This window comes from Raphanus sativus, chromosome 3 (assembly GCF_000801105.2).
Source record: "Raphanus sativus cultivar WK10039 chromosome 3, ASM80110v3, whole genome shotgun sequence".
Taxonomy (NCBI): domain Eukaryota; kingdom Viridiplantae; phylum Streptophyta; class Magnoliopsida; order Brassicales; family Brassicaceae; genus Raphanus; species Raphanus sativus.
In genome coordinates, this window is record NC_079513.1 from 14,202,590 (window position 1) to 14,211,655 (window position 9,066).

The 9,066-nt window shown below is 34.4% G+C and overlaps 2 protein-coding genes across 3 annotated transcripts; one reads left to right on the top strand and one right to left on the bottom strand.

The window, feature by feature from the left end:
- The first annotated feature begins 856 nt into the window (after positions 1-856).
- LOC108844327 (cysteine-rich and transmembrane domain-containing protein WIH2) lies at positions 857-5,512 on the top strand. 2 transcript variants are annotated; one of them, XM_057004578.1, is made up of 6 exons: positions 857-986; positions 1,059-1,242; positions 3,069-3,144; positions 4,216-4,339; positions 4,416-4,599; positions 5,181-5,512. In XM_057004578.1, exons 4-6 carry the CDS (start codon positions 4,294-4,296, stop codon positions 5,227-5,229), a joined length of 279 nt encoding a protein of 92 aa, XP_056860558.1. In that variant the 5' UTR covers positions 857-986; positions 1,059-1,242; positions 3,069-3,144; positions 4,216-4,293; the 3' UTR covers positions 5,230-5,512. The 2 variants fall into 2 exon arrangements, with proteins under 2 accessions (XP_056860558.1, XP_056860557.1); XM_057004577.1 differs by lacking the exons at positions 857-986; positions 1,059-1,242; positions 3,069-3,144 and having other exon boundaries at positions 3,410-4,339.
- Positions 5,513-6,077: 565 nt separating this feature from the next.
- LOC130509555 (AUGMIN subunit 1) lies at positions 6,078-7,981 on the bottom strand. The gene is made up of 6 exons (XM_057005699.1): positions 7,628-7,981; positions 7,420-7,552; positions 7,223-7,357; positions 7,020-7,143; positions 6,538-6,675; positions 6,078-6,385 (listed from the first exon to the last, which is right to left on the bottom strand). Exons 1-6 carry the CDS (start codon positions 7,884-7,886, stop codon positions 6,275-6,277), a joined length of 900 nt encoding a protein of 299 aa, XP_056861679.1. The 5' UTR covers positions 7,887-7,981; the 3' UTR covers positions 6,078-6,274.
- Between the last annotated feature and the right edge of the window lie 1,085 nt (positions 7,982-9,066).

Consider the following 9,066-nt stretch of genomic DNA (forward strand, 5'->3'; position numbering starts at 1 on the left):
GCAACTTAATCTTATTAGTGTTGGGATTACCTTGTTTTGTGAAGATGAGTTTCCCACATTAACTACTTCAATCTTTCAACTTATATCTTAATTTTATGAAGATTTTTTATCTGACTTGGTAAAATATGTTTTCGTAATATATAGCATCACATGTTGTAAACCTTTTATTGTTGTGCACGAAAAAAAAACCTTTTATTGTTTATACAATTTTAGTTCAATCTAATTTGCTTGCCAATGATTCCATCTTCGTAACAAATTTTGTCTTTTTGTCAAAAAAAAAAACAAAATTTGTCTATATTTTTCTTTTTATAGACGCATATTATATTTGCCAATACATTGTTGAAAATGTTATGTTTATCTATATTTCCTAAAACGATTTTGTTCATACATATTTGAGATATTTATGGAATATTCATACATATTTGAGATTCCCAAACGAAAAAACTCCAAACAAAAAATTAGATAAAAACGCATATGCATGATATAAGTGGGGTCTTAAGATCACTAGTAACATACAATAATTGTGATATCTCGGGCTGCAAGTTGATCTGATTAGTGTAGATGATTATCAAGCAGTGCCGGTCCTGCAATGCAAAATCATCTTTTATATCAACATCTTCGAATAGAATAATAATAGTCAGCAGAATACAAACCAATGAAAATATATCTTTCTTTACAAAATAAGATATAATTAAAAATAAACAGAAATTCAGATTTTAAATGGTGTGATGGTTTCGTCGTATTCTTTTTTTTTGTTGGTAATCTTCGTCGCATTCATTACTTAAAACATTCTCAATGACTTTTCCTTCTCCTTATCTTTTTCTACACGTCTCTATGGCTCCTATAACTTCTCTAGGTGTCTGGAGCTAGAATTTGCACCGTTAGTCATCTCCTTTCGTCGTCTCTCAAGATACACTTTCACAGGAGATCAGAAACAACAATGAGTCAGTACAATCAACCTCCCGTTGGTGTTCCTCCTCCTCAAGGTTTCCTCCCAATTCCATCACATCTCCATGCTGAATTTTTGGTACCTTTAATTAAACTACTTTGATCTTCAGGTTATCCTCCTCAGGGATATCCACCGCAAGGATATCCTCCTCAGGGATATCCACCGCAAGGATATCCACCGCAAGGCTACCCACCGCAGGGCTATCCTCCGCAATCTCCTCCTTATGCACCGCAATATCCACAGCATCATCATCAGCAGCAGCAACAGAGCAAGCCTGGGTGTCTAGACGGATGGTAAGTCAAAGTATTCGACCTAATCATACTTGCGTTACTAATACTTTTGTTGTGAGTTTCGTATAGGTTTACGTTGACTACATACTCTTAGGGGAAAAAAAGTCATGTGCTAGAACTAGAATATTCCTATGTAAAAGTTGACTGACTTTTGATACAAAAGTGTTAGTGACAATGGGGTTGGTTTACTTGTGCCATGGGTTTCAATGGGGTTGGTTTACTTGTGCCATGGGTTGAAACCGACTTTCGTACGAAATCTTAATTTAAAATTATAATTTCTAAATACTAACTGCGAGTCAACGGGAGATTATGTGCATAAAGTCTTGAACTTCTATAATTATTTTTTACCAAAAAAACTTCTATGGTTATTATTATATAAATAACTTTAACATTCTCTATCTCTCACACACACTCTCTTGGTTGATAATTCATATTTACTTTATGTGCATAAAGTTTGATAATCAAACATTGAACTGCGGGTTATTTAGGGGTGTTAAAATGGTTCTGTACGCAGATTTTTAATAGATTTCTTGAAAAATAATTGTCCCTTTAGACCTATTTAGTCTAATAAATTTTAAATGGATAGTTTTATTAAGACTCATTTAATAAATGAAATTTTACTTAAAATTAGTCGGGATCCTATTAACCCACTAAACTTAATATAACTAATTATCTTTTGTGAAAAATGTAATTTTGTGGTAATGGCAAAAAATTCAATTTTACGGTTTTAGCCGGAAAACTCAATATACGGTTTTGAGGGTAAAACTCAATTTTACGGTTTTGACAGGAAACTCGATTTTTACGGATTTGACAGGAAACTCGATTTTGTGGTTTTGACGGAAAAATCGATTTTACGGTTTTGACGGAAAAATTCAATTTTACGATTTTGACAGAAAAACCAGATTTTTACGGTTTTGGCGGGAAACTCGATTTTATGGTTTTGGCGGAAAATTCAATTTTACGGTTTTGATGAGAAAACTCGATTTTACGTTTTGGCGGAAAATTTGATTTTACGTTTTGGCAGAAAAATTTGATTTTACGTTTTACCGGGAAAACTCGATTTTACGGTTTTGGCGGAAAAACTCAGTTTTGCGGTTTAGACGGGAAACTCGATTTTTACAGTTTTTACAGTTTTGGCATGAAACTCGATTTTATGGTTTTGACGGGAAAGCTTGATTTTTATGGTTTTGGCGGGAAATTCGATTTTGCGGTTTTGCGGTTTGGGTGGAAAATTCGATTTTGTGGTTTTGGAGAGAAAATTTGATTTTACGGTTTTGGCGGGAAAACTCGACTTTTGCGGTTTTGACGGAAAAATTCGATTTTACGGTTTTGGCAAAAAACTCGATTTTGCGGCTTTGATAAAAATACATGATTTTACGGTTTTACCAAGACAATTTGATTTGCGTTTATATAATAAAAATCAGTTAAGTTTTTTTATTTGTTTTATTTACTTTTTGTTAAGAGAGTATAAAGTTAAAATAATTAAAAGTTAAATCAATAATAGTTTAAATGTGTTTAAATGGGTACATGTAAATTTCGCGGGTTCTAATTGTTACCCTTAATAAACCTATTTCAAAATATATTTAAATGAGTATGATTTTTAAATGGGGGTGGATCTTAAATGATGTGGGTTTGAATGGGGTGAGTTTTATCATTTGAACATACCTACTTACTAAATTGCATAGTTAAAGCAATTGGATTTGTATTTTACTGGTATTGAGAATATAACGAGTAGTTGAAATTATACATGCTTGCAAAAGTTATTAGTTACTCTATTTTTCTCGGACTAAAACTGATTGAGATTGTGAACAACTGTTATGATTTTGCAGTCTTGCTGTTCTCTGCTGTTGTTGTCTCTGTGATTTTTTCATCTTCTGACTGGAGTACCTGCTCAGAGCTGCTGAGGTAATTGCAAGAGAGTGTTTGGCAACACAAGATCATTTGTTGCTTAATGGGCATTAAATCTTGGTTTAGCTTTTTGGTTTATTTGGTTTAGTAAGTTTTGGTTTAAGACTTTTAATTTGTAAATCATATTTTGTTTTTGTAAACCTGTTTAATTATAAATCATTTTATTTAATAAAAAATAAATATATAAACGAATTTTAATTTTAATTATGTTTCTAATTTTTAATTTTTTTTAAAAAATTTTAATGATAGAAATAATAACAAAAAATATACGCTATTAGAGAATATTTAATTGCAGAAATAAAAGCGCTATCGTAGCGGAAGCAAAGATAGCACGACGAAATACCGCTATTTAATGCCCTCGACCTATTATGACGGGCGATGATACATCGCTTAGAAAACCGCTATTGTATCGTTATATAGCGTTATTCGTCCGCTATTAAAACACATTTTGCTTGTAGTGACAGTTTCGGGACTGTTCTACTTGAATGTTCTCCGCATGATTGCTCCAAAAAAACATCTTCTCTTCACTCTTCTACCAACTCCAGACCTGTAAAAAATCAAAAATGACTAAACTGACATAGATTAGTGATTTGAAACAAATGAAAACATATATACAATGATGTGAAAAACACCATATATCAATTCCCAAACGAAAAAACACGAAACAAAAAATTAGATAAAAATGCGTATGTATAAGTGGGGTCTTAAGACACTAGCAACATACAATAACTGTGTTATCTCGAGCTGCAACTTGATCTAATTAGTGGACTATCAAGCACTGCCTGTCCTGCGATGCAAAATCATCTTTTATGTCAACATCTTCGTATAGAATAATACTAGTCAGCAGAATACAAACCAATGAAAATACTATGAATTTTTTACAAAATTATATATAATTAAAAATAAACAGAAATAAGCTTTTAAATGGTGATGGTTTCGTCGTATTCTTTTTTTTGGTAATCTTCGTCGCATTCATTACTTAAAACTTAAAACATTCTCAATTACTTTTCCTTCTCCTTTTCTTTTTCTACACGTCTCTATGGCTCCTATAACTTCTCTAGCTCTCAGGACCTAGGATTTGCACTGTTAGTCATCTCCTTTCTTCGTCTCTCTAGCTACACGTTTCACAGGAGATCAGAAACAACAATGAGTCAATACAATCAACATCCCGTTGGTGTTCCTCCTCCTCAAGGTTAATTTCCTCCCAATTTCTTGACATCTCCATGCTGAATTTTTGGTATCTTTAACTAAACTACTTTGATCTTCAGGTTATCCGCCTGAGGGGTATCCACCGCAAGGATATCCTCCTCAGGGGTATCCGCCTCAAGGCTACCCACAGCAGGGCTATCCACCACCGCAGGGTTATCCTCAGCAATCTCCTCCTTATGCACCGCAATATCCACAGCAGCATCAGCAGCAACAACAGAGCAAGCCTGGGTGTCTAGACGGATGGTAAGTCAAAGTACTCGACCTAATCAAACTTGCGTTACTAATACTTTTGTTGTGAGTTTCGTATGGAGTTACGTTGACTACATACTCTTAGGGAAACAAAAGTCATGTGCTAGAACTAGAATATTCCTATGTAGAAGTTGACTGACTTTTGATACAAAAGTGTTAGTGACAATGGGGTTGGTTTACTTGTGCCATGGGTTCAAACGACATTGGTATGAAATCTTATTTTTAATTTATAATTTCTAAATATTAACTGCGAGTCAACGGGAGATTATGTGCATAAAGTCTTGAACTTCTATGGGTTATATAAATAACTTTACTATTCTCTATCTCTCACACGTACACTCTCTTTATTGATAATTCATATTGCATTCTTTAGGATGAACATGATTGCATCAAACATTGAACTTCTACTGGTTACTTACTACATTGCATAGTTAAAGCAATTGGATTTGTATTTTACTGGTATTGAGAATATAACGAGTAGTTGAAATTATACATACTTGCAAAAGTTATTGGTTACTCTATTTTTCTCGGACTAAAATTGATTGAGATTGTGAACAAATGTTATGATTTTGCAGTCTTGCTGTTCTCTGCTGTTGTTGTCTCTGTGATTTATGCATCTTCTGATTGGAGTACCTGCTCGGAGCTGCTTTTTAATTGCAAGAGAGTGTTTGGCGACACAAGATCATTTGTTGCGTAATGGGCATTAAAATGAATTGCTTGGATACAATCTCTTGTATATCCTCTGTCGTATTATCTTTTATGTTTTTCGATTCATAAATAACATATTGTCTATCGACTTTCTGGCTTGGTTTGGATTTGAGACTAGCGGGAATGTAAATTGGTGTGGTTGTGGAGACACTATTCCTTTTATTTACTTCCGTATGTCATTGGATTTTTTTTTAATACATATTGATATCTTCGTTATACATACTGATGTCGGTACAAATCTGAAGGATAATCAGTCTTGATTGGATTTTGAATTCAGATCTTCAATTATATGCTAACGCATGAGGTAACTTATCAATGGTTTTCTTTTCCTAAACAGTTATCTTATCATGTGTTCAAAAAAAAAAAACAGTTATCTTATCAAGGGATAATAAAAGGGAATGGAATATACTCAAAACATACAAAAACAAATTATGTAGCGGGTATATACAATCTACCAAAATCATTTGGACCATATGCCTTCCTCCACGTGGTCATGACTGAGCCAGCATTAGTTTTTTTTTTTAGCCGCCATTCATTTGGATGGTTGGCGCGCAGACATATGCTCTGTAGAGTTCCGTGCAGCCAATGGTGGAAGAACTGTTTGGTTACGAGATGTGGTGTGTTGTAAAAGAAAGGGCTTCATGAAAAAAGGAGGTCGTTGAATCAGTTATAATATTGAAAGATTATACCAAGGGAGATTACAAAGAGTCTCTCTTCATAGATAAAAGAGAAATTTAAAATCATTAATAATGAGGATGTGATCATGTGAAAGTAAACATTTGCTGTTTCATAACATAATCAACAACATATTTGAATAAAAATCCAGAGAAAATTTGGGTAACAGCCGTCGTCGGAGACATCGTATTCATATTTATATCGATGCCCCCTTTGGCAATTTGGACATAAAAAGCAAATACACAGCACATAGATATGCATTTGGGCATTTACAGTTCTACACCGATCACTTATCGTTCGGCTCAAGAGCAGATTGTAATACTTCTTCTAAATACTTTTCCGCGGCTGCAAACTGTCTCTTCTTGTCTTCGATTGCTAATGCAGCCAGAGCTTTGTCCTGTTCAAAGAAATGAGCAAGCAATATACTGTGAACCGAGACTAGCAACGACCAATAAAAAAAAGAGGAGACTGATGGTGCAGATCAACTAAGATTACTCAAGATTTGGAAGAAGCAGAGATGTATCAATGAAAAAGAAATAAGAAGATTACCGGAGGCAAGTCTTGGTAACTTCTTAGAGTATCAACCACGGGTTTTGTCATCTTCTCCAGTTCCTTCCTGTGCTCAGCCATTTCCACAAGCTCTCTGTGGCTGATCTTAGGACTGTAGCCAACACGGTTGAGCAACATCTGCTCCCCAGAATATACATAAGTAAAAAAATCTACTATAACAGAACTTTCCTAGCCAATATCATCACTGTACTTCTTACACGATTTGAATCTTCATCAGTATGTATGTATATGATACAACAAACATAAAAAAAAAAAGACAACTTCATCCCTGGAAAACCATTCCTTGAATCACTAGGAAGAATATAGTTTAACCATCACTGAACTAATCCTTCTTGTTTCAGCTTAGCTAATAGTTTGTGAAGATATCTCATCTAATTGCATAAAGGTATCTGATTCTCAGCTTACCAATCACCTAAGGAGAACTTAAACACTAAAAGAAGAAGAATAAGGCGTTTATATACCTCATACTTCTTGTACTGCTGTATGTACTGTTCCTCCTTGGCTGCCATAACTTCCAAATTCGTTTTCCAATTCTCCATCTGAGATTCACAAGGGACTACATCGTCCTCCAACTGTGCAAGGATTCTGCAAAAAAGCTCAAAAACAGACAAAGTAAGATCACTAGTGAAGGCCATATTCAAAATCTATTATCACAAATTCTCACTTCTTCAAATACGTAAGCCTTTGAATCGCTTTCCTAGTATAATCAAGAAGCACATTAGAGTCTTTCTGCGCTTTAGCTCTCTTCTCCTCCACTCCAGTCTTCCTCAGAGAGATATCTCCCATTGCAACAAGGAAGCTACACACACCAAGTTCCATTAGATAATAATAAGAGAGTGAAAAAAAAAAAAAAACGCAAACCTGCTGAGTTCAGTGTCTCTAATGTTGAGCAAATTGGCCACGTTAGCAAGAACCTGAGCCGAAGAGACCACATTTGAAGGTAAGCTCTCTTGCGCCATCCCCGCACTCTCCAATATCTCTCTAACCCTAGCCGCTAACATCAAAAACACACTCATAGTATAAGATTCGTAAATTGAAGCAAATCGAATCGGGGAAGTTACCGTAGTACCTTGAGCACGGTACTCGGAAGCCTTCTGGCGAAAATCGTTGGCGACGATGGTTGCGGCCTGAGACTTGGCCTGAGAAGCGGTGGCGAGGTTGTGGAGATGAGTTACGGTTCGGTGAGTGTAGTCGAAACTGGGGACTTGTTTGCCGGAGGATTCGAATTGTGAGGTGAGCCAGGATTTCACTTCCGAGATCCGGGCGGCGTCGGATCCTCCTTTGGGTTCGCTCGACGGCGCCGTATCGCTGCCGGTCATGTCGCTCATTGTTCTCGTTTCTCGAATTTTACGCGAACCTGGAGATGCGATCAGGTTTTGGGTGAAGCCCTGATTTTTCCAATTTGGGGATTTGCCGGAGCAATATTATTGGCGGAATTTTAATTTAACTGTTCAATTTTCAAAATTAAAAAAGTTAAAAATCACAAAATACACCAGTTAATTACTTTTCCGTGTGTTGGGAACTTTACTGCATAACCAGATTTTTTTATTTTTTATTTTTTTTGCTTAAATTTGGGTATTTTACATTAAAAAAAAAATCTGTATTACTGTATTATTAGCTTTATGATTTCTATTAGACCTGGACATTCAGGTCTCAATCGGATTTCGGTTTATTAAAATCAACCTCACTCGAGTTATATGAAAGTTTGGTTCGGGTTCTATCGAGTTCGGATCGGAATTAGTAAATTTAAAAAAAAACAGTATAACCCAATGTATTTTTGGGTTCGGGTCCCAATTGATTCTTCGGTTTAAAAGTACCTAATTTATACTTATTTTGTAATCAAAACATAAGTAAAATCGATTCTTCGATTTTAAAATATCTGGTTTATACCTATTTTGTAACCAAACATAAATAAAATCGATTCAAACATAAGAAATGAACATCAACCGTGATCATTCAAAATCAAATGAAAGATAAACATATATATTGATAGAAACATTGTTAAGTGAAAACAAAACCAAAATAAAAAAATTTCAATCTTCAATAGACACCTTCAACCATCAACCTTCATGTAATATAACCCACCAATCTTCATGTAATAGATAATTATTTTAAATGTTCAATATATCTTAGTATATTTTGAATATATATTAGAAATTAAGATCATATTTGATACAAGATGTTTTTAGGGTTTTGAATGTTTAGGGTTCTATCAGATATTCATTTAGATTCGGGTTCGGTTAGGATAATACTCATAACCCAAAATACCATAAAACAAGAACCATTCGGTATTTATATCGGGTTTAGATCGGTTCGGGTTCATTTTTATTGGATCAGGTTTGGATTTTCAGATTTGGTTTATTTGCCAGCCCTGATTTCTATATATTGTAAATTAGATTAAATTTTATTCAACATATAAATTTGTTAGTGAATTTCAATTAAACTATATAAAAAATTATACCAGTCAAAATACATTAAAAATAACATGCTAATGATTCACACACTTCT